Source organism: Chrysemys picta, chromosome 8 (assembly GCF_011386835.1).
Source record: "Chrysemys picta bellii isolate R12L10 chromosome 8, ASM1138683v2, whole genome shotgun sequence".
Lineage (NCBI taxonomy): Eukaryota > Metazoa > Chordata > Testudines > Emydidae > Chrysemys > Chrysemys picta.
Window position 1 is genome coordinate 38463414 of NC_088798.1, and position 26586 is coordinate 38489999.

The 26586-nt window shown below is 41.3% G+C and overlaps 1 protein-coding gene across 6 annotated transcripts in view; it reads right to left on the bottom strand.

Annotated features, from left to right (window-relative positions):
- CDC14A (cell division cycle 14A) overlaps window positions 1-26586 on the bottom strand; it is a 137638-nt gene that overhangs the window by 94901 nt on the left and 16151 nt on the right. For 4 of the 6 annotated variants that reach the window (XM_005300895.5, XM_065554284.1, XM_024107337.3 and 1 more), the window contains exons 3-4: window positions 25440-25515; window positions 5919-6011 (exon numbers count right to left, since the gene is read on the bottom strand). In XM_005300895.5, coding sequence (XP_005300952.2) covers window positions 5919-6011; window positions 25440-25515 — 169 coding nt within the window. The remainder of the gene's footprint in view (window positions 1-5918; window positions 6012-25439; window positions 25516-26586) is intronic. The other 2 variants (XM_065554283.1, XM_042840633.2) reach the window with 2 other exon arrangements.

The following is a 26586-nucleotide window of genomic DNA, read 5'->3' on the forward strand; positions in this document are numbered from 1 at the left end:
CTTTGGAGTAATATGGCCCTCGCCACTTTACGAGTTGTGCAGGCCTGGGGTAGGGGAAGGGGCAGGGGAAGGGGCAGAACAGGGTGGGGCTGTGGGCAGGGCCACAAGCAGAAGGGGCAGAACTGCAGGCGAAGGGGGTAGGGAGGGGAGCAATCACTTGCTCTGGCCGAGGGACCCACAAACTCTTAATCCGCCTCTGCCTGGTTGTCTGGGCTTGGGTCACTAGCTTGAGCAGCTGCCTGAGCCACAATATCTACACTGCAATTTTTTTTGAGCACTACCACGAATCTGTCTACCCAGACTGTGAGGCATGCTTCTTGCTGCAGTGTAGACATACCCTGAAAGTCCTTTCCACCCCCAATACCACCCACCACCACATGCTCTGATCCTGGGTTCCCACCTTTGGGCAGTTTGGGGGTGGAGAAGATTAGAATTTGGTTTATGTTCCTGACATTTAAGGGAAGAGAATTGGGGCTAGAGTTAAAAGCCCCTATAAGGGTGAACATGGATTTTCTCCCTCTGCCTTTCCTCTGCAGGAAAGTCTCATGAGATCAGTAAGAAATTCATATCAATATCTTCTTCATAAGCTGGGGGGATGTACCCCACTTTCCACTCTCAATGAAGGTGCAAATGAGCAAGGTGGTGCCTGTTTTATGTACAAGGGAATACATTTGGAGATTAGGGGAGAGAGACAGTCAGTTATGATAAAGTAGTTTGTTTTGTTATCCGACTCAGGGCAAGACTCACAAATCCAGAGTTTCACACTAATCCCCTCTCACACTTGGGCCAGACTGAATTGTCAGATCTCAGTGGCAGAGGTACAACTGAGGTGGTATGTCCCTTTATTGCTAAGAGTGGGATTCAAAACTGTGGTGGAACAACTGCCTTCATTTGGGGGATGATGCTGAGATGGACCTGTTTGGGGGAGGTATAGCTCAGTGGTTTGAGCATTAGCCTGCTAAACCCAGGGTTGTGAGTTCAATCCTTGAGGGGGCCATTTAGAGATCTGGGGCAAAAGTCTTTCTGGGGATTGGTCCTGCTTTGAGCAGGGGGTTGGACTAGATGACCTCCTGAGGTCCCTTCCAATCCTGATATTCTATGATCCTATACTGACAATGACTCGCACTGTATGCTCTTACATGACAACTCAGCTGCAGACACTGCTTCCATTCAGTGGCCACATTAAGTGGACACAAATGACAGAACAATGATACTGCATGAGGATTTCAAAGGTTTGTGGTAGGATTTGTATCCTTAATCCAGGCGATAGAGGAGACAAGATTAATCTTTCATGTGAGACTCAGCTTGGAATAAAGATAGAACTGATATTAGCACCACTGCACTTCAGGACATTATGCAGGGATGTTAAAGTTCCTCACTGAGGTAGCTGATAAGCTAGAATGCTAACATCCATATTGATGACAGACAGCTCAGTAGTTCATGGCTAGAACTCTGAAGTTTTTTTTATAATTTGTTTTATATTTCAGGAATTTCTTATTTTGTTTTATCCATTAAAAACGTTTTATTTCTTTATTACATTGAGGTATTTAATGTAAATCACCATATATAAATAACAGCATATAAATCCTAGTTTATCATTTTATTAAACATTATTCAAGGCCTTGAGATACTCACCAACAACTATCAGTTAGCTACACCAAAATACCCCAGACAACTCCTTAGAGTCCCCCCTTGATGTTTACTGAGTACTGCAGCCCCTTAAATAACCCCCACTTCTCCATCCCCACTCAGGGGCAACACAGATCTTCCCAATCCTTCCTGCTTCCTTCTCCAGCACTGACTCCACCCCAGTCCCCACCTCTATATTGTCAGGGAGCCCTCCTTCAGGCACCCTCTTCTCCCCTTATATGTCCCTTCTCTCCCACTGAACCTCATCCTACCAGCTCCCCAATGAGCCCCAGAAAACCCTCCCTTCCTTAAATATTTCCCCTCTCCCACTGAGCCCCAGCTCCCTCTAAGTCTCAGAAACCCCTTCCCTATTCCCCCTTAGATGATTCCCCCTGTCCCACTGATCCTGCCCTGGGGAGTTGGGTAGGAGGGCATCATGATGACTGGCCCAAATCTGACTAAGTCTCACTGCAACTCCATGCTCCATGTCATAACACCCAGACCAGGGAGCCAGGGCCAGCCCAGTGGTACAGGAGCCACCACTACATGGTAAGTTTTTAATTTTATGTAGTTTTTGTTAAGGTTTTATTTTATTTTGTGGTATTGTATAAATGCAAAAATACATGGGGCTCTATTCCTGGCCACCATGTGGTTAACTGCTGTCTTCATATGGCTGACCACTCCCCTAAACTGCTTCTGTGCATTCAGAGTAATATCTCAACAGAACAGGAACAAAAGCCATACCTTCCATTTGAGTTTAGACCAACAGTACTAGAACTACTGGGAATGCTTCATGTTGTGTCCTGTGCCAAATTAAGTGTAAAAATGTAATAAGAAAAGCCAAAGAGGAGTTTGAAAAATGTCTAGCCAAAAACTCAAAAGGTAATAACAAAATGTTCTTTAAATACATCAGAAGCAGGAAGCCTGCTAAACAACCAGTGGGGTCCCTCAATAATTGAGATACAAAAGGAGCACTTAAAGACGATAAAGTCATTGCGGAGAAACTAAGCGAATTCTTTGCTTCAGTCTTCACGGCTGAGGATGTTAGGGAGATTCCCAAACCTGAGCCAGCTTTTGTAGGTAACAAATCTGAGGAACTGTCACAGATTGAAGTGTCACTAGAGATGGTTTTGGAATTAATTGATAAACTTAACATTAACAAGTCACCGGGACCAGATGGCATTCACCCAAGAGTTCTGAAAGAACTCAAATGTGAAGTTGCGGAACTATTAACTAGGGTTTGTAACCTGTCCTTTAAATCGGCTTCTGTACCCAACAACTGGAAGATAGCTAATGTAACACCAATATTTTAAAAGGGCTCGAGAGGTGATCCCGGCAATTACAGACCAGTAAGTCTAACGTCGGTACCAGGCAAATTAGTCAAAACAATCGTAAAGAATAGAATTGTCAGACATATAGAAGAGCATAAATTGTTGGGCAAAAGTCAACATGGTTTCTGTAAAGGGAAATCATGTCTTACTAATCTATTAAAGTTCTTTGAAGGGGTCAACAAACATGTGGACAAGGGGGATCCAGTGCACATAGTGTACTTAGATTTCCAGAAAGCCTTTGACAAGGTCCCTCACCAAAGGCTTTTACGTAAATTAAGTTGTCATGGAATAAAAGAGAAGGTCCTTTCATGGACTGAGAACTGGTTAAAAGACAGAACAAAGGGTAAATTCTCAGAATGGAGACGGGTAACTAGTGGGGTTCCCCAAGGATCAGTCCTAGGACCAATCCTATTCAACTTATTCATAAATGATCTGGAGAAAGGGGTAAAAAGTAAGGTGGCAAAGTTTGCAGATGATACTAAACTGCTCAAGATAGTTAAGACCAAAGCAGACTGTGAAGAAATTCAAAAAGATCTCACAAAAGTAAGTGATTGGGAAACAAAATGGCAAATGAAATTTAATGTGGATAAATGTAAAGTAATGCACATTGGAAAAAATAACCCCAACTATACATACAATATGATGGGGGCTAATTTAGCTACAACAAATCAGGAAAAAGATCTTGGAGTCATTGTGGATAGTTCTCTGAAGACATCCACGCAGTGTGCAGATGCGGTCAAGAAAGCAAACAGGATGTTAGGAATCATTAAAAAGGTGACAGAGAATAAGAAGGAGAATATATTATTGCCCTTATATAATCGATGGTACGCCCACATCTTGAATACTGCGAACAGATGTGGTCTCATCTCGAAAAAAGATATACTGGCACTAGAAAAGGTTCAGAGAAGGGCAACTAAAATTATTAGGGGTTTGGAACGGGTCCCATATGAGGGGAGATTAAAGAGGCTAGGACTTTTCAGCTTGGAAAAGAGGAGACTAAGAGGCGATATGATAGAGGTATATAAAATCATGAGTGATGTGGAGGAAGTGAATAAGGAAGTTATTTACTTATTCCCATAATACAAGAACTAGGGGTCACCAAATGAAATTAATAGGCAGCAGGTTTAAAACAAATAAAAGGAAGTTCTTCTTCACACAGCGCAGTCAACTTGTGGAACTCCTTACCTGAGGAGGTTGTGAAGGCTAGGACTATAACAGCGTTTAAAAGAGAACTGGATAAATTCATAGACGTTAAGTCAATTAATGGCTATTAGCCAGGAGGGTAAGGAAGGGTGTCCCTAGCCTCTATTTGTCAGAGGGTGGAGATGGATGGCAGGAGAGAGATCACTTGATCATTACCTGTTAGGTTCACTCCCTCTGGGGCACCTGGTATTGGCCACTGTTGGTAGACAGGACACTGGGCTAGATGGACCTTTGGTCTGACCCAGTACAGCCGTTCTTATGTTCTTATGCTTTGGACTCATATCCTTCTCTGGTACTCAGCTCTGTCTTTGCAAACCAGTGAAGCTGATACAGCTTTAATTTATAGCATCTATTTCAGAAAACTACCTCTTATCTCTTTTGGAGACTAGTTTGTCCTCAGTTTAGTTGTTTCCCCTCTGGTAGAAATCATAATTATAAGTTTGTTGCTCTCTTGGAATTCTGGATCCAGTCTTGAGGATGGATGCAAGGAGACGTTACTGACCCTGCACAGTAACAGGAGTTCTTTGAGATGTTTCTACCTATGGTGCTTCACTACTTGGGGCATAGGGCCCATGCGTATCTGAAGCTGAGCTAAGCACCTATAGGGACATTACTTGAAGAACACCACATTCTTTCCAACCCACAGATATCTCCAGTGTTTCCAAAGAATTTTTGATAGATTTTTCATGACAACCTTTTCTCAGTGATTTAACATTCAGATACACAAATCCACTTTGGGGTAAAGTTTGGCATTAAAAGATCACAGGATGCTTTTTGATACTCTGTTTTAAAACCAAGCTTTTAAAATTAAAATTAGTATTTGATAAAAAAAAGAGAATGACATGGTAAATTTTACAAGAGTTTGCTGTTATCAGCCACTACCACAACTTACTACAAAAAAAACCACACACCTCATTCATAAGTCTGATCCTTTTGCTCGCTCACAAAGTGTGATCATAATTCTCAATGCGTGACAATTTCCTAGGTCAAAGAATGATTATTTGTGGTTAAGGGAAGCTAAATTGTAAGGGGAGAGGTCCAAATTAAACACTTCTGCAGTAATGGTGGTTAAGGTTTAAATTTTCCATTCTTAAGACTTTCTTCAGAATTCTGAGATAATGCCATTTGATTACCTTTTCTGATTTCCTTCAAGATATACGCTACCTGTATGAGAAATGTATAAGCTTGATATCTACATTAGTTTTCGTGAAGGGGGAAACAAAACAGATACTGCTAGAGAAATAATTCACTTACAAAAGATAAGCAATTGGAGCAAGAAATACCAATTGCTAGAAAATCTATGACTTATCCTCTAAAAGGACTAAGATCTTTCCCCATGTACCTCATGTACTGTATAAGCGGCATATTAACTCAATCTGTACCGCTCAAGGATAATGGAAAAAAAAGTCAGTGTACTTGTATTTGCATTATACATTAAAATCTGTAATCATATTTGTTATTCAATTAGTTCAGCTATAGCACAAACACTTTTGGAAACCCATCTTAATTACTGATTACATAAACAATTTATCCTAAAGTTAAACTTTAAAAGATCAGAATAGGCTACTACAGAAAAAGCAACTCCATCAAAGTTCTAATTACACCTTGAAGAAACAGTACAAAGAGCTAGATTACAGAAGATTGAATGACGGTCTCACTATTTCACTGAAGTCTATGTTTTGCTGCCATGTAAAACTATGGCTAAAGTGTCTGCTCAGGGAAGAATAGAGGTGTATATAAACAAGTGATACTTACTGCATATGACCCTATTAAAAATGCTGCATTTGCTCGTTTCCGCTGATCAAAACTGGTATAGTGGACTATTTTCTTTCTTGATAGACTGAATGACTGTTTAAAGAGAAAGGAGACAGATGTGTCAGCTACGTTAATTACAGGAAAACACAGGGACTTACAAAAAGCCAGAGCTTTAGAAAACATCATTTTCAATTTGATAAAATAATCAAAAATATTATGAGGTGGGTGAGGCAGTATCTTTCATTGGACCAACTTCTGCTGGTGAGAGGGTCCCGGAGTCCAGCCTCTAGCCCAGAGGTGGGCAAACTACAGCCCGCAGGCCACATCTGGCCTGTGGGACCCTCCTGCCCGGCTCCTGGCCTGGGAGGTTCGCCTCTGGCCCCTCCCCTGCTGTTCTCCCTCCCATGCAGCCTCAGCTCGCCCCGCCGCTGGCACAATGCTCTGGGCAGTGGGCCTGTGAGCTCCTGGGGCAGCGCCCAGCCTGACCCGATGCTCTGTGCTGCGCGGTGCATGGCTATAGCACCACCAGCCACCAGTGTTCCAGGCAGCGCGGTAAGGCGGCAAGGAGCGGGGGGTTGGCTAGAGGGCAGGGGAGTTGGGGTGGTGGTCAGAGGTTAGGGTGTGGATAGGAGTCGGGGTGGTCAGAGGGCGGGGAACAGGTGGTTGAATGGGTCGGGGGGCAGTCAGGAAGGAGGGGGGGTTGGATGGGGCAGTCAGGGGACAGGGAAAAGGGGTGGTTGGATGGGGCAGGGGTCCAGGGGGGGTGGCCACATCCCCCTCCCCTAACTGGCCCTCCATACAATTTCCAAAACCCAATGTGGCCCTCAGGCCAAAGAGAGTTTGCCCACCTCTACTCTAGCCTGAGCCTGAATGTCTGCACCACAACTAAACAGCCCACTGGGCTCGGGCTGAGTCAGCTGGCATGGGCCAGCCATGCATATTAACTACAGTGTAGACATACCCTTAGTATTAGGCCTAATCTTATTTCCCTCATTGATTTTACTAATCCTTCTATAATAATTATAATAATTAATGGAGATATCCCATCTCCTAGAACTGGAAGGGACCTTGAAAGGTCATCGAGTCCAGCCCCCTGCCTTCACTAGCAGGACCAAGTACTGATTTTGCCCCAGATCTCCAGGTGGCCCCCTCAATGATTGAACTCACAACCCTGGGTTTAGCAGGCCAATGCTCAAACCACTGAGCTATCCCTCCCCACAAAACCATCTGAAAAGAAACAGTTAAATAATTGCACAGATAAGGAGATACAAGTGATAGTGAATAAGTGTTTAAAAACAGCAATATTTAGTTCAAAGGATTCTCTTTAGAATGAAATAAAGGAAGACCAAGGATTATAAAATCTCAGCAAGAATGGAAATCTCAGAAATCCATAACTGACTTAAAACCAGAACAGTTAGTTAAAGCACATGTGAACCATAGTGATGCAGTGATATTTAGTTCACTCAGTGAATAAGTGTTGAATCACTGAATTTATAATATTGATATTTTGTAATTCCATAATTCCACTAAATTGTATAAGCTTCAGATCACAATGAACTTTCGAACAGATAAGCATGGATTTTTACACTAATTCTGCAAATGTTTTAAGCAGTATTCGTGGAGACTGGGTTTAGAGGGAGCAAGTTTCTTGACAGAAACCTCCCTCAGATTCAGCACTGAAAATTTTTGAGGAGTACTGCACACTACTACAGATTTTTGCAGCATTGTCAATTAACAATTTAATTGGTGCTAGCCATACTGACTTTTAATGCATACTGAAAATAAAATTTAAGATACAGAATTTTCTACAAGGGTTCATATGAAAGCCTTAAATACAAAAAAGCATTTCTCTAAAAGAAAACAAAAATAGCCAGCAAATTTAAGAGAAACTTATTGTAATACTTTCATCAGTTTCTTTACTCCTATCCTCCATAGGAATAGCCCCTCAAGCAGTGGATCTGTCTGTATGTTATGATAAGCTGGTCTTATTCACCACTGCTTCCACAGGAGGATAAACAGTGTGATTTAAATTAATGTGACTGGAGAACATCTAAATGGGACTATAATCCCCCAGAGTGGGGGAGGGGTATCCTCACGGATTACAACAGGTCATGTTTGGAGACAGACAAGCATGACTTGCTTTATATTTATTTATACGTGCACGCCCCCCCATCTTCTATGGCATTCAACGGATATTAAAATCTGACAAGTCACATCAATAGCTCAAGAATATAGGAATAAGCTTTTTCTTTATCACATTGGCATCCAGCATTCTGTGATTTTTACCAAGTCTACTATGGTCTAAATCAGAAAAAAATTACAGTAATAGTGCCACATAAACAACAGTTGTAGTTTATTGTCTACATCTCTTAAATAGTTCATAGCAACATAATTTACAGTTCTTTTGAAATACAATTCTTTCTATAGCCAAGAATACTTTGGAATTTGATTTAAAAATAATTTTAAAAATTGTTGAGTAGTCATTTAAAAACCTCCTCTACTTAAAACAGCAATCTTTTTTTTTTAATTTTTTTTTAAACAGGGTGATAGTAGACTGCAGTAATATACTACTACTGATGGCATTATTGTTGTACCGAGAGAGAGAGGGAGGGGGCAGGGGTACACACCCTTAAATTTTCAGAAGCATCTCTGACATTTAAGATAAATTCTATATTCCAATAGTTTTCATTGCTTCTATGCCATTTGGAAGAAAAAAAATGAAGTGAGAGCTACACTTCAATCTCTATGGACCCAGATTTCTATATTGTACATTTAAATCAATTTTTGACAGTTCTTAAAGTTTTAAATAAGAGATTGAAAACTGGTCTTGAATAACTGGCATGAAAACTCATTTACAATACAGCAAATGCTGAGAGATTTACAAAATAAGCAGATTGCAGATTCCAGTAGATTCAGAAATGTGGAACACTACTACCATGCCATATCACTACTTAGCTATGTAAAAATCCCATTCATTTAGGAACAATGACACCCAGTACTGGCTGAAATGACATTGTTGCAAGAGTACTACACTGTATCTGCACTTAACATTTACACAATTGAAACTTCTATGTTCAGATCAAGTCCAGTTTCACCACTATTGCTAAAGTTATACAGACTAGAATTAAATGCAGTAGATTATATTTAACATATTAAGCTACTAGACCTCCAGTTCTGCAAGCTGATCCGTGTGGGCAGAAATTTAAAACGCATGTGGAGCGCTCTGAGATCTGTGGATTTTCATAGAGGTCCACTGCTTAGATCAGCTTACAGGGCCAGGCCTTTAGTTATGCTAAAACACTTAGAAATAATTTATAGTATTTGCCAAAAGAATACCTACAATTTTAAAGTTTACACATGTAAGGGGGAAAAAAATGTTCAGATTACTTTCAGCTAGTTTTTTAAATCTATATAGTGCCACATACCAGCTGTTTTTAAATATGTAAAGAAAGATTTAATATGTACAATACAAAGAATTAAGAGTGCTCTTCCTTTGGTTTCCTAGGATACCATAATTTGGATGTTACAGTAGTAAAACTCATGAAGATCTATATTTAAAAAAAAAAAAAAAAATCAGTTAACTTGCCTTAGTCCACATTCTTCAAATGCTACAAAAGTGCTTCTTTATTCAAAATTATAATAATGAAAAGTTACTTATTTTAGTAATTTAACTAGAGCTTTTACTATACACAAACCATCAGGCTTATTCAACAAAGAAAAGTTTCTCAATTAGTAAGGATGCAGAAGTCCACTTAACAACATGACAATAGTGCTATACATTTCATAGTCAACTCTGGAATATGCTCAGACTACTCTGAAATTAAAACAATCTCTAACAGGAAGTCCTTTTGTAATATAAAAACATATGAAAAGCAACATGCTAGTTCTAGTTTTAAGTAAAGAAAATCTAACCCATTCATTTACACAACAGAATCCCAAACAAGTTCATACTGTTCAACTATTTAGAGAGATTAGAGACAAACCATAAGCATTACAAAAGAAAATGCCAGAAGTTTTAGAAATTCTCACTTATGCTGTAGCTAGATTAGCATTTCATTAGGATGGTCACTGGATGATGTCACAATATATTACGCAATCAATATGGCATAGCCCTTGCATTGTTCACCATGAAGATATTGTTTTGCATTTAACAGAAAATTAGATTACCACAAGTAAGAACTGCAAGTTCAGATAAATCTAAGCAAAGTTTGCAAACTGTCTCATTTATCATAGTTTAAAATATGAAGCCCTAAAGTTCTGTGCCATGCTAAAAATAAAATTTGAAAGTAATTTGTGTTATAGCAATTTTATGAAATCAGATTTATTTGGCAGAACAAACAGTAGTATATAGCACGGCATGGTTACTTTATTTGTTCTTCACCTGTTTGAAAAAGAGTGCACCCTTGAGCTTCCCTGAACAATCAAGCTCCACAATATTGTAATGTTAAAGTGGGTTAAGCATTTCACTACAGCTTAATTTCAAAGAGCAAACAGTAGGTATTATGATCAAGCATTCTTGTCTTGCTGTTGATTACTCAGAACAGCATATCATCTCCATAGCAATCAGTGATCAAAACACAAGAAATGAAACAAGGTCAACAGGCTCTCTTATCAAGCATAACCTCTCAGTGCTTTACCTACAGTTTGGGGGGGGGGGGGTTAGGAGAAAAGATATCCTTGAATAAGTTCTGACTTTACAAAAAACAGTTCACTTTTTTTTTTTAAATCAACCACCAGACTATTACAACTGTTTGTGTTTTAAAAATGTAATCTACTTTTGACACTCGCCAAGCCACACCTTAAAAAAAAAAGCAGCGACTTTTCTCCCCACCATGTTTAAAAACAAACATCTGCCCTGCCCCCGCACAAGTTGTGGGGGAGTGGATATTTTCCCTGGTTATGCTGTATGCGAGTCCTACTGTTGAGCCTATGTGAGTTTTACGTTTTGCATAAATAATGTGTGCCTCAGTTTCCGTGTGCTGCACCAATACCTCGGTGGTGATAATAGGGGTGTGTGACTTTGGCTGAGACCTCTGGGGCAGGTGAGGCTGCTCCAGCTCTCTGCATGTATGCTATGACAGGTGCCCTTTGTAACCTGTGACCCAGGGAGGGATGCAACCAGGTGACTCTTTGCCAGGGAGCAAAGAGTGGAGGAGGAGCAACAGGGGTGTCGGACGTCAGGTTGCTGGAAGCTGGGCTGTCTGCTTGTGGGGACTGGAAGAGAGGGATTCCAGGGCTTCTGGCCCAGGACTCCCCAAGATGGACATGGCTGAAAGTCACTGATTTCTGTCCTACGCTGTATTCCTGTCAGCTAATAAACCTTCTGTTTAACCCCCGTCCGGGGGGAATTGCCGAAAAGTCAAACATGTCCGGGAAAATGCCGGCCGGGCACTTCCTCTCCCGCGGCGCCTCTGCTATGCTCCTCCCCTCTCAGACTTTCAGAGCCGAGCTGCCCGAGCCAGCGCTATCGGCTTCGGGCAGCCCCCCCTGCCTCCGGACCCCGAGCCGCCGGCCAGGCACTTCTCCTACCCGGCTCCAGCTGCTCTGCTCCGGCGGCTCGGGGTCCGGAGGCGGGGGGGGCTGCCCGAAGCCGGTAGCGCTGGCTCGGGCAGCTCGGCTCTTAAGGGCAGTTAGGAGCAGGGGTCCCAGGAGGGGGCAGTCAGGGGACAGGGAGCAGAGGGATTTAGATGGGTCAGGAGTTCTGGGGGGCTGTCAGGGTGTGGGGGTGTGGATAAGGGTTGGGGCAGTCAGGGGACAGGTAGGGGGTAGGGTCCTAGGGGGCCAGTTAGGATGTGGGGAAGGTCTCAGGAGGGGGCAGTCAGGGGACAAGGAGCAGGAAGGCTTAATGGCTATCTTAATGGCTCTCCATGCGTCTCTGGACCCTCTCAGCTGTCAGGCTTGGACGGAAACATTGCCTGAGGGTAGTGAGAGAATGGGTTATCGGTGAGGTGGGGGTGGGCGTGAGCCCGGTCAATAGGGGCAACCCCTACCAAGATCTGAGCCTTTTCTCACACGCCCGTTAGAGCTCGACATTATGCTGTTTGGGACCCCTCTTTGAGGAAAGCCTCTGGATTGCAAGTCCAACCGCTACCTCCTCGTGGTGAGAGTCGGTAACTGGCTTGGATAGCCAGGCGGATTGCGGAGGACGAACCCACATCCCACATTCAGTGGGGTGTGGGACGGGGTTGGGCAGCCCCATATGGTGCCACATGGATGCCCCCCTGGTAAGGGTAGCCTCCCCCAGGTACGCGTTGACTCCCCCTGGTAAGGGTTAGATTCCCCCTGGTAAGGGTAAGTTTCCCCCAGGCACGGGTTAGTTTCCCCCTGGAAAGGGTAAATCTTTTAGCTATGGAAAAAAGTAATTTATATTTTTATACCGGATTGGCGCTGGACCGGGTTAATAACGCCCCCGCTGTTGGCTTTGATGCCCCGGCTGACAGTGTTAAATATATTAGGGGTGTGATCAGGGTCACTGGACCAATGGATAAAATGGTGTGGACTATAATGAAGTCTCATGAGAATGAGAGTGAGAATCAAGTCCTCCCAGTGGAGCATGGAGAGGAGGTAGAGGAGAATGTTTGTGATGATCATGGTGAGGAGATTTTATCTATCTTACCGATGGTTTTTACAAGGGACACTTTTAATGATTTAACTATGGACAGTTTTAATCCAGATTTTAAGTATTTAAGTACATTTGATGATCCATATGTTAGGGAATCGGGATATCTTAATGCTCATTTAGTTAATGGGTCTAGTTTATTAAATAGTTTTAGACCAAGTACTGATTTTAATAGGGATCGTAATAAGGATCTTAACAGTACTGGTAGTAATATAAATATATTAGAAAGTAGTTCGTGGAAGGATGGGGTTTTTTATTTAGAGTATCCCGTTGATAGTTTTAATTGTCCAATATGTCCCCAGATATTACCAACATTTGGTAAATGGGCCAAACACATTAATGTGGTTCATAAAAGTAAAGCCATACGAGTTGTATGTAGTAAATGTGGAAAATCTTCTCAATATCGTAATATAGCTTGCCACTACCCCAAGTGCATACCCAAGAAGGCGGATACCCCAATGAAGAGCCATACGTGCTCGGTCTGTGGGCTTGGTTTTCATACTAGATCTGGATTGAGCCAACACTGTAGACAGACACCCTGCTGTGAGGAATGAGCAAAGAAAAGAAGATATGGCTGCTAAAAGTAAGATCAAAGAGGGATCGACTAGATCTCGTATATGGACCAAAGATGAGGTTGCGCAGCTTATACAGTTGGAAAGGAAATATATTGGGAAAAGGAATATAAATAAATGTATTGAGAGCGAGATGAGGACCAAAACGAATAAACAAATATCAGATAAAAGACGAGAATTAGCAAAGAAGAAGTTAGTGGTAACAGGAGATAGGGAGGAAGTGACTGAGGTAGAGGACATTAGAGTAAATATATTAGAAATTCCGCCCCCAAGAGAGAGGATTTTCCCACTAAAAGGACATCCAGAAGTGGATTTAGTGGAGAAAATATGTAAACGGGGAAAACAAAGTAGGGAGGGAAGAGAAATAATAAATAGTTTAGGGGAAATTGAAGGATTATTAAAGGAGGATTTAACAAAAGCTCTCGGATGGGCAATGTTGGAAAAATTATGTTATTCATTAGTAGAGGGAAAGGACCCTAGAAATGAAAGTCAAATAGAGTTGAGGAATAAAGGAAAAGGGAATATGAGAAAGGAGGGGAGAAGGAAGCAATTTAATGCAATTAGGAGATATGCTACAAAGAAAGCTAAGTATAAATTCTATCAACAACTATTTGATAAGGATAGAAGAAGATTGACTCGCATTATAATGGGAGAGCCAGATAAGGCTAAGTGTGCTATCCCTATGAAAGAAATTGAGGAATACTATGTAAATATTTTGGGAACAATTGGACATGGTAATATGATAGGGTGGCCATCATCCACAGAGAATGCGGATAATGATATATTAATGAGTCCGATCTCTGTGGATGAGATTAGAATAGCTTTAAGAGAAATAAGAAAAGATAGTGCTCCTGGCCCAGATAAAGTAAAAGTGAGCAATTTGTGGGATATTTTTAATTTAGACTCCTTAATACTTACAAAAGTTTTTAATATATGGTTTCTAAATAGACAGGTACCAGATGAATTTAAGAAAAATAGAACGATTTTAATACCAAAGACACAAGATGAGGAGGAAATGAAGAAGTTAACATCTTGGAGACCATTGACAATTGGGTCAGTTTGGATTAGAATCTATACCAAAATATTAGCAAAAAGACTGGTGGAAACAGTTAAGATATGTAGTAGACAAAAAGGGTTTATATCCGCCCCTGGGTGTGAGGAAAATATTGCTATATTAGATAATTTGATTAAAGGGGCTAAACGAAATGGGAATGAAATTGCAATAGTGTTCGTAGATCTGGCTAAAGCATTTGATTCTGTGGGACACGGACATATAATAGCCGGGTTGAGAAGATTTGGTATAGATGAACATTTTATAGATATTATTAGGGACCTTTATGATAATTGCACAACTAGGGTATGGGTGGGTGATGAAGCTACTGAGTCTATTTTAATTAGGAGGGGGGTCAAGCAGGGTGACCCGTTGTCCCCAATTTTGTTTAATATTGCTATGGATCCCCTTTTAACTAGATTAGAAGTAGAAGGAAGTGGTTTTTATGTTAAGGGTAATAGTGTCACGTCATTGGCTTTTGCCGATGATGTGGCAATTTTAAGTAGCTCATATAAAGGAATGATCAAAAATTTGGGTATCTTAGAGGAGTTTTGTAAAAATACTAATCTCTCTGTTAATGTGAAGAAAACGAAAGGCTTTCATATTTTAACTAAACATAAAACCTATGTAGTTAATCCTAAGGATAATTGGCAGATAGGGTCAGAGAAGATTGAATATGTTCAACCAGGGAATTTTGAAAAATATTTAGGGGCTAGAATAGATCCCTGGATAGGTGTAGGGGGACCGGTACTTAAAGAAAAATTGAAAGATTGGAGTGAGAATTTAATTAAGGCCCCATTAAAACCGGCCCAAAAATATTAATTTTACAGACATACATCTGACCGAAGCTATTTTATAATCTTCTTTTAATAGAACCCCCTTTTAATCTTTTAGACGATCTTGATGTGTTAGTTAGAAAAATAGTTAAAGAGATTTTACATTTACCTCAGTGTACCACAGATGGGATATTTTATTCTAGAGGTAGGGATGGTGGTTTAGCTCTCACTAAGTTTAGTGTGCAAATCCCAAATATGTTAATTCATAAATGGAGAAGACATATTGTCTCGAGAGATGATTGGATGGACCTATCTTATCTATATGCAGGAGAAAATCTTGTGGATAAAATATTGTCATTTAGTGCAGTAACATCTCATCCCAAGAAATGGAGGGAAGAGGAATTTTTAAGATGGTCGGAACTGAGATGTCAGGGAATAGGGATAAAATATTTTAAAAATGATTTAATTAGTAATTCGATTTTTAGAAACTCTAGTAAAGTTAAATCGTCAGCGTATATCGCAGCATTGCAGCTTAGGGCAAATATTTATCCTACTAGGGAGACATTAGCAAGAGGAAGAGGAGGTGTGAATGCTCTTTGTAGATGGTGCGGTAAAGTGCGGGAGATTGTTCCCCATATCTCAGGACAATGTTATAAGACTAAGAATGCTAGGATAAAAAGGCATAATAGAGTAGTGTCTGCAGTTGTAGATAAGGTTGGTAAATTAGGGTGGAAGGCAATGATAGAGCCCCATTTGAGAAATAGTAAGGGTGAGTTAAGAAAGCCGGATATTATATTTATAAAAGGAGATACAGCAGTGGTGGTTGATGTTACAGTGCGATGGGAGGATAATGCCGGAAGTTTGGAACAAGCCCACAGTGAGAAGGTGGCTTATTATCTTGAGTTAGAGGAAGAAATTAAAAACTTAACGGGAGGTAAAAATATCCACTTCTTTGGTTTTGTGCTTGGGGCGCGTGGCAAGTGGAGTGAAGGTAATAATGATTTGTTACAATTATTGGGAATGGACAGAAGTAAAAATTTTAAGGAGAATATATGTAGACTTGTTTTATATTCCACTATTGGTATGATGGCTATATTCAGTGACAGGTAAAGATCCCGGAGTTTCCATTCCGTGTATCTTGCCAAAACTAAATTTTAGCTATTTTGGTTTCCATGCTCTAAATTTTCAAATTTTTAATATTGTTTTGAACATTAACATATTTAGTGTTATTTAATATCTGTCCTTCAATAGAATGGTTTTAACTATATAATAAATACTTATTAATGGATGAAATTCCAATTTAAATTATTAGTTTTTTTTGTTTTAACTACTGGATGTGGATGCGGACTGGCCGCGTATAGTAACCAGGAAAGGGCAGGTAGTCACGCCTGTACATAAATAGGGGGTGGAGTCCTGGGGGGCAGTTAGGGGCAGGGGTCCCAGGAGGGGGCAATCACGGGGACAAGGAGTGGGGGGGAGGGTTGGGGGTTCTGAGGGGGTGGGAAGTGGAAGGGGCAGGGGCGGGGCTAGGGCAGGACAGAGGCGGGGCTCCTCCCGTCCTCTTTTTTGATTGTTGAAATATGGTAACCCTAGTTTTACTGGCTGGCTGAGAGCCACATCAGACTGCAGAGTTGGGGTGCAGGGCCCTCTGGCTTCCCCACGAGCCTCGCCCGGGCAGACTCGCTGCAGGAAGCGCATGGGGAGGAAAGGGAGGCTGAATGCTCCAAGGTCAGACCCAGGAAGGTCAAAGCTGTGTAATCTTCTTGCCCTGGTGACAGTATGCTCAGAGGAAGGAGGCATGCTACCCCAGAGTCCTGACTGGCTCTGGAACTACTCCATATGAAGCACTGGCCCGGTGACTTCATGACACAAGTACACTCACAAACACAGCTGAAGTACAACTTCTCAGAAGCCATTTAACTTATTTAAAGTACATCTTGGTTATAAACAGACATGCTGCCAAGTATTGTCCATTATACTAAATATATATGACTGTATATCAAGGAATTAAAAAACCCAATAAGGGAATATTTAAGTGGAGACCAGTATTTGATGGGCTGTAGCTGTCACTTAGTAATTTTCTAAGCATATTTAATTTGTATTTCTGTTGGGGGAACTTTGTGTGTGTTTTCTGAAAGGAGTTTTATCAAATGTTGATTTTTTTGCAGTAGTTCCCAACTGACATTTCCATAATCTGCCTCCACTTCCAGATTGGATATAAGGACTGAGGCTTTGTTCCTATTATACACAGAGCTGGACTCTCAACACCACCAGGAACTTGACGAGAGATTCTCAACCTAGAGACTCAGTGTGAACAAGAGTGTCTCCATGTTTCTGCTCCCAAAGGCAGCTACCCACATGAGAGGGAGGTATTACAGGTCTCCACTCCCCAAAGATTCTGCCAGTTTCAGGCAGAAAGAAATCATGGTAATTTGGAGAAGAGATAGCACATCACAGTGAGGCTTCAGGCTACAGCTGTTTAAGGTTGCGAGTTTGTCATGGAGGTCACGGATTCCATGATTTTCCGTGACCTTTGCATTGGCTGGTGCGCTTGGCTCAGGGGCAGCTCAGACAGCCCCTGTGCCAGGTGCACTGGCTGCTGCTGGGGCAGTCTTGGGCCACCACGCCCCCCAGCACCAGAAAAGTTTGGGGGGGGGGGAGAAGGAGGTTGGGACACAGGACAGGATGAAGCAGTCTCTGGGCAGTGCTTATCTGGGTGGCTTCCCAGAAGCTGTGACGTCCCCCTCATCCAGCCCATGGGAGCTGCAGGGGCAGTGCCCTGGGCAGAGACAGCGTGCAGAGCTGCCTGGCCACACCTCTGCCTAGCAGCTGAGCAAGGGGGACATCTCAGCTTCTGGGGAGCCTCCCAGGTAAGTGCCACCTATAGCCCACCTCATCTCATCCCCCAGCCCCTACCCCCTCCCACACTCAAACACTACTGCTGCTGCTGCGGGGGGAGAGAGATGTGGAGCCAGGTAGGGAGCCTGCCGGCCCCACCAATCGCCCCCCCCCCCCCCTCCAGCAGGGGTCCCAAGCTGTGCACTGCAGCCCATGCCCCCGCAGCACCAGCGAGGGTCCCAGGCCATGCACCACTGCCTGCACCCCTTCTCCCCCAGCACCCAGGCTGCCCTCCCCACCCAGCACCCACGAGGCCCCCGGGGCAGTCCCCCAATCCCAGTTTTAGTCACGGGTATTTTTAGTAAAAGTCACGGACAGGTCATGGGCCATGAATTTTCATTTACTGCCTGTGACCTGTCCGTGACTTCTACTAAAAATGCTACGTTTTAGTCATGGGTCTTACAGATCATCCACTGCTAGAGGACTGCCCAGAGAATAGTTATTCTTTCCACCAGAGCAGCTCCTAGCCAGCTGCCAGAAGCTGCCTTCTTCTCTTGGAACCGGCAGTTCTCTCAATCGTGTTCACCTGCTTCTTCTTTCAAGCCATTACAGCAGCAAGTTATTCAGCATAACAAATGTCTCCTGTTCGATAAGCTATTCTACTTTACAGTTTACCTCTACTACATTTATTGTCCCTTTTAGGAGATATAAACACAACCTGAACATTTTTACCTCCTATTCTTCACCCTTTCCTCTTCACTGGAGACTTGAGGTGAGGCTCCTAGAAGGAGACTAGGGCAGTGAGGTAGCCAGAGCCTGAAGCTCATAGCATTGCTAAAGACAGCTGGTCGAGGCAGCCTCCTTTGCCATATCTGAGTGGGGAAGAGATGACAAGAGGGGCAAGAAACAGAATGCTGAGCAGGATGAACCACAGCTGCATGCACTGCAGGCAGTGATCACATATGGGAAACCAATTGGGCTCTTACAACTATCCTCTAAAATCAAGTTGGCTAGTGTGCTAAAGATTAGTGCCCTTTACATTATGTTGTACTGGAAGATGTGAACAGACTGATTCTAACCTCTGATAAAATAAAACTCCACACTGTACCTTCTTTATTTCACCCACTTGACATACCCTACCGCACTAGCTCCTTACCCTCTTCTCTTCCAGAGCACATGTAATAAACAAGAAAGCCATGAAGTGTCTCTTCTTATGTACATTACACCTGTGTTAGGGTTTTTATACTGGTAACCATCACCATGTAAAAAGATTGGGAATGGTGAGATCCCCAATGGAGTCTCTGGAGCTTTTCCATTCGAGGCAAAAATTTTGCTTGGAGTAGGATTTATTTAAACCCAGATAAACCAATATATTTTGTTGGAGATACTTGTTCACTTTCAACAACCCATTACAGTCTTGTCTGTTACACACAATGCCTAAAGTAGAGTGCAATGGTAAAAAACAGTTGTCTGGGGCTTTTTGCACAACAGAAGAATATTTGAGTAAGAGACTACTAGCTCAAGTAGATAACACCTCTGGCATTTTCCCTTAACAGAAAGCTAAAACAAATTTAAGAAGCTGAAGGCTTTCCATTTCTCTTTGGGGCATTTTTGAGCAGGTCGGGGGTAATCACATTTTTCATACTCCAGTTTGTCCAGTTAAAATATTTGTATCCCCACACTTCCTTCATAGCTGTAGAGTACATAGCCCTTTTTAAACAAAGTACTTAAAAACAGAAGGCTCACAACAACAAATAGCCAATATATTAGCTACTTATTTGTTACTCACATAAGGAAGTCACTACTAAGGACTAGTTCACACACTAATCTAAGTCATCACAGCTGCTTGCTATAGATCAAAACCTAATCTCTAACAAGGACATTTGGATTTGACTTTTAGACCTTGTCTTGACAGGTAAAAAGGGTGCATTTTTCAATTGTTAGCTCCACTGAATTAAATAAGGAAAATCATTTATTCATATCTGAATATTGGTGACACCACAGCAGATTATTCAGAAGCTCTCTCATTCCATTGCCAGCTCTGAGCCCTCAGCAGCTAAACTCCCAGTGATCTGCCGCAGATACTTTCTATTAATCTCCTTGCTGATCGTCCCCTGCTATGATGACCCATGACCACTCCGTCCATGACTACTTTCTCAGGGTTACTTCCATCTCAGTGCCTGATGTGACCAAAGTACGTAGGCTTGTGCCTGCTGACTTCCGACAGCAGATTCTGCTTCTGTCCAATAATATTTCTAACAAGTATGTGTCTTCTTTTCCATCCAGGAGATATGGAACAGTCTTTGCCAGCACCACACCTGAAAGGCTTCTATTTTCTTCTTGTCAGTAGCATTAACTTCCCATGATTCAAATCCATAAGTCACTATGGAAAAAATTATGCTTTCACTAGTCAAATCTTCATACATTTTAAGATGCCATGGTTTTTCCAAAGTCCATAAAGGAGGCCATGGCTGACTGAGCCATTCTTAGTCTTCTTCAGAACCGCCTCCTTGGTTGGATATTTATGATCCTAGATGACTTGACCATGAATCTTGATCCCTGTTTGCAACTTATTTTATTAATTGTGTAAATATGCATGCATTTAATTTTCACTCATTCAGGAAGGGTTTATATCCCTCACTGTTTTGACAGACTCCACAATTAATTGTATTAGATCAGTGGTTGTAGCAGAGTATTTTGTCAGTATATCTAAAGTAGGTTAAGTAGTGTCCATTAATGGAAATCCAAATTCCATCCACTGTCAAAAATTCTGTGTACAAGCCCTGAAAAGTTATTGTGAGACATGTTGAAGAGGTTTGGGAAAAGTATATACAAAATGTGCATGTGTGTGGCGCACCCTGCCCAGTGGAAAAAAAAAAAACCACTCGCTTGTCACCTGCTGCTATTCACACTGTAGTCTGTCAATGTTAGACTTGCAATGAGTTCAGTGAAATGCTTTGGAACCCCCATCTCTGCAGTATCCTCCAAAGGTGATCATGTCAGACAGTACTGACTGTTTTAGAGTACTCCATGAAATACACAGTCAATGGATGATTATACTCCCTGCATTTTTCAATGAGGTGACAGAGGTGTGTGGTCTGATAATTTTTGCCTTGACCCTCTCTGAGCTTAGCACAATTGAAAAGCCGCAACAAGATGCAGGTTAACACGTCTGAAAGCTAAAAACGCAGCCAGCTAACATGGCTTCAGATGTATTAGCCTGTGTCTTGATCAGGCTTTCAGTCTGCTATGCTAACTCAATTGAGTTAACATGATTTAAAAACACACACATGCTTTTTGCCAATTAAGAGGGAAGACTTAAAGGAAGCTCCACTAAATAATCCTTATTTTATTTATGCAAATTCTAAGAGCCAAGGATTGCCTCCCCGATTCCTCTAAGATTTAAGGTACACCTCTACCCCGATATAACACGAATTCGGATAGAACACGGTAGAGCAGTGCTCCGGGGGGCGGGGCTGCGCGCTCCAGCGGATCAAAGCAAGTTCGATATAGTGCGGTTTCACCTATAACACGGTAAGATTTTTTGGCTCCCAAGGACAGCGTTATATTGGGGTAAAGGTGTATTTTGAGGACCATTATAATAGACTGCTTTCTCCTTTCTAGAATTACTGTCACGAATAGTTAGACAAGGTGAGGGAAATAGATATAACAAGTTTAAGATGGTGTTAATGTCTGAATTCCAAAAGAGAGAGAATTTAATATAGAGTACATTTAACATATAACAAAGGGGATTATTTAAAAAACAACCACCACCACCACACAAACACACCACAAGCAGATAACTTAGAGTCCACATACTGTATACAAAAGGAACAGTTTTAAAAAAAGAAGTGTCACTAGTCCTTACCTAGCAATAGAAAAACTAACTTCAAGTTCAGTTCTTTCCCCCGAAGATAAATCATATAACCCTTATGTAAACTAACTACAGCATCTTTAAAGAAAAATGTTGATCAACCAACCGAATGCCTAGACCTGCAATTTATGTAATAGATTACCTTAACAGTTCAAACATTTAACACCCCCCTTCAAGGTCCTCACTTTCAGGCTCTACTACTGCAAAATATTCCCCTTTGACTTCCCTCTTCAGCATGTATAAAATGCGGTGATTAAAAAATCCTTCCTAGCCTATTATTTTAACCATGCTCTCCCCCATATGAATCTCTCCACTGGCTTCCCCCTCTGCCACCATATCAAATTCAAGCTTCCTGTCACAGTTGTCAATGCCCTACATAAACACTCCATCCCTATTTATCTGCTATTGTCTTGCTTTGAATCAGCCCTCCACTTCTAGGATGGCAGATCCAGCCACCTATTTATCAACTGCTTAATTCCATACTGCCTTCTGTCATGAAATGTCCTTCCTGATTTTTAATTAAAAGACCCCTCATCCACACCACATTTAAGTCCCTTCCTAAGACACATTTCTGTTGTATTGCATATGGAAAAGACTCATTGACTTATACCAACAGGAGAGTTAATGCTTCAACTTTATTTTGCCAGTACCTGATCCAGGGCCATCTTGGGCACTCAGCTAATATATTGTATCCCTTCCCTTTAATCATGGCCGCCCAAGGGGGGGAGCAAGTGGGGCAATTTACCCCAGGCCCCACAGGGGCCCCCATGAGAATATAGTATTCTATAGTATTGCAACTTTTTTTTTTATGGAAGGGGCCCCCAAAATTGCTTTGCCCCAGACCCCCTGAATCCCCTGGGCAGCCCTGCCTTTAATCTGTTTGTTTTTGACCAAGTACTCCACAAGACCAGGGCTGGGCCTTGTTTTTGTTTGAAAGATTCCGAGCACAACAGGGGCACTAACAAGAAATATTATGTTAATATTAGACATATTATTAACAATACTGGCACAGGAAATTCCCAGTTATGCAGTCCAACATTTAACTTTGACACAGGACATAAATTCAAAAACCTGAAACTAATGATTGTTTTATACACATATTATAAGTAGGGTTTGTGGTAGGACTGGTTGGAATTTTCCCAACTGAAGAGGTTTTCAATCAGAAAATGCTGATTCATTCAAACCAGAATTGTTCCTGAAAACCCCAGGCTGCCAGAGTTTGTGGCTCCAGGGCAGCCCTGCTATGCAGACTGCCTTGGAATTGGGAACCCAAGGGTTTCCAGGGTCATGGCTCCACAGGAAGGAGCTCAGAAACCCGGTGCACCAGGGCTAGAGCTAGGGTTCTCAGACTCCGTGCAGTGGAGCTGAGAAGTCCTTTGTTGGGCTTCCAGGGTTTGTGACAGGGGTTCTGAGGAAAAAATGGTATGCAGTGGTGTAATTACAGACTGTATCAAGATGTACATGCACAAGGAGGGGCCAAATTTACGTTGCATAGTTAGGAAACTGTAAATTTGGAATTTTTTAACTTCTGAGTGCTTGACTTCTCAACTTTAATAATGTTCCTTTAACCTTTGTTTGTACTAATGTATTACAAAAACATAATAAATGGCCATTTTCACTAGAGGTTATTTTGCAAAGGGGTTATGAATAAGATATATTAACAAAAGTGTCTTGCAGAAGTTTGTTTCAATCAAGTACTTCTTTGAAACTTTATGCCAGGTATTTAAATTTTTCTACTAAGTCATGTTCCTATAAATTAGCTCTCCTATGAGGTTCTGTGACAGTTCACTCCCTAAGGATTGTACAAGAGTAGATCTCCGTCTGAACACCACGAAGTGTGGGACATTGTATTACCCGTAGAACATTTAAGGTCACTTGGAGGATGACCCAGCACATGCTGTTCGTTTTAAGAACACTTTTAATGCAGATTTGACAAAACTCAAAGAAGGTACCAATGTGAGTAAGGTCACTGAGAATTCAGAGTACCAGAATTATTTTTGTAGTAGTATCTTGTTCTAGAAGGAAAATTTTAGTAGTTAAATGTTCAGCTAATGAAACAAAGTAATCTAACTCCACACATTTACTTAGGGGATAGTAATGTATTTCATGTTGCAGTAATATGTTCTATTATTCTATTAGCTTTAATCACTTTTTCACCATATTACATAGTCAGTGAAGAATTTGAAGGGAACAGTACAAGTTTATTAAACTTTATAAAAATTAATTTGAGAATATTTCTGTATTTGGAAAAATGTTTTCTTGAAGTTAAAATTAGAACTGGTCAAAACTTGGAAAGTTCCAGTGGATGGGAAATTTTCCTATTTCAAACTTTGCTATGAACCTAAAATTCTGTAAAATTTTAGTTTTGGAAGCACTGATACATGGCATTTCCAAAACAAAACATAGGCCCTGGGATCCAGCAGCTGCTGGCTGAAATGGACATATTCTTGTCAGTTTCATATTGTCCATCTCTGAAAAACAGCAGTGAAAATTAACAGGAAGGTCTGTATCAGAGCTGTGGCTCTCTAGAAAGCCAAGCTAGGATTTCCAGAGCTTTGAGGACCCCATCTTAGCAACAGGGAGCCTGCAAACTCCAGGGTCCCCACTGGAGTCTGCGTGGCAGGGATGCCCCACTGCTGCAGACCCTGGAAACCTCAACAACTTGCCAGGAAGTCAGGCAAGTTTCCTCATCAGAAGTTGGTTAACCCTGATATGTATCTGAACATTTTTGTTTAGACTAGTTAGCATTTTCTGACAAAAGCCTGTTTTTGTCAGAAGATTCTCAACAAAGTTTAGTTATGATATTTACTTTTCATATAAGGCAACCCAATTTGTTAGGATTTGCACCAGGTGCAGAAAGCCACCTTTGTTTTCCTTGGGCATCTGGGGACAGGCTGGACTGAAGACTACATGACTGTATTATTACTGTTCTTAGAGGAGGTCAATACAGGGACATTTTATATGCATTTTTGAAAGGTGCCTTTTAATTCTGAATTGTATATTTTTATGTACTGCCTAGGATTCAGGACAGGCACTTTACAATTTAAATAAAAGTCATCACGGCATCCAAAGAAAACAGATAGATCCATGAGTCTTATGTAAGTTAATTCAAAGTCAAGGACCAAACTTAGAAAGCCCTGATGCAGGGGCAGAAGAAAAAAAAAAACAGGTACATGGATGTGTGGTTAGGAACAGCAACTGTGCCACCACATCAGAAAAAAGTGTTTTTGTATATGAATTTAACTGAACTTTTCTGTATTACTGTTACATTAATAAAGATGCATTGTTTCTTTAGAAACAATCTAAAGAAGTCCTAATTCTTCCATTGAAAAATATTCATTTAAATATGCATTTTCATCCTTCTTTTATCATAGCATGGTAAGAATGTATCATGATCTTTCAGTCTAATATTATTTGTTCTAACATACCTATAGATTACAGGCAGATATACTGGCAATGAACTCAAGACATCAACACAACTCAAAAGGATTCTGGCTTTCATTCCTTTGCTTACTATTCCACTAACTTCCTTTGGCTTATATTACATTTCACCTTGACGAGAAAGAGGTGTACATGTCCTTCGTGGTTCAATTGCTGAACAAAAAGGCTCAATTTTCAGTTCTTCATGGGGAGTACATTCATGGCAAGACAGCACAACTTTTGTGTCCAAAGCTCAAGGTTAACCATGTAAATGACACTTGTACAGCAATGCTATGTATTGCAATTTGTTAAAAACAATACAGTTTGAATATTTGGCACAGAAATCTAAATATAAAGGGTTAAAACTTTACCTTTAGCTTCTTATTTAGTTTGCAGCAGTATCTGTATAACATCGCCAAGTTTAAAGGTCCAAAATCTGCATAGAAACTGTGGAGTGAGGAAAGATGAAAAAATATATTTAGAGAAGAACTAAACTATTTCAATGAACATCTGCTTCCAGCTCTTTAAACTGCAAGCCAGTTAGTAATTTTGCTATGTTCCACTTGGGATCCAGTGTAATCATGGCAAAAAAGTTTTCAGTGCTGTTGTAGTCATGTCAGTCTCAGGATATTAGAGAACAAGGTGTGTGAAGCAATATTTGACCAACGTCTGTTGGTGAGAGGAGAAGTTTTCAAGCTTACACAGAGCAAAAGAAGAGCTCTGTGGAAGCTTTAAAGCTTGTCTCTTTCACCAACAGAAGTTGCTCCCATAAAAGATATTACCTCACCCATTTTGTCTCTTCAGTATATACTGTATTGGGCAACTAAAAACATCTTTTATCCATTATTGGGGGCCTCTATATTTCAGTTGCCTAACACTTTCTATTATAAAATATTCTCAAAACTTCATTTTGATAAGTCCCAAGACCTCCATTGTTTGCAGCACACAAGCTCTCAGAGAAATCCTTTTTCCCATAAAATTCTGTTCAGTTTTTACTGAGATATTCACTGTTGAAAACAGCTACTTCCCTTCCCTCACCTTCATTCCTCAGGAAATTATGGCAGTCTGTCAAAACAACAACAGAATACAAAAACATTCTAAGACTGGGCCCATGCTGCCACTTAAGGAGCAACTGCTGCGGACACCACACCAAGAACTGCCAAAATAGCAGTGCAGGGTCACAGAAGAGCCGGGAAAGACTATCTGACTACCCTTCCAGACCCAGAACATGACACAAAGTGATTTTTCATCCTGTTGATAATAGCCCACTTTAACCAATTTGTCTCAACTCCCCACTGGGTAAGGCAACTCCCATCTTTTCATGTACTGCTATATATATCTTCCTACTGTATTTTCTACTCCATGCATCTGATGAAGTGGGTTTTAGCCCACAAAAGCTTATGTCCAAATAAATGTGTTAGTCTATAAGGTGCCACAAGTACTCCTTGTTGTTTTTAAAAGGCCCTCCCCTCACTCTGGTTGCACAACACAGGAAACAGGAGCTCCCCCAGCTCCTGA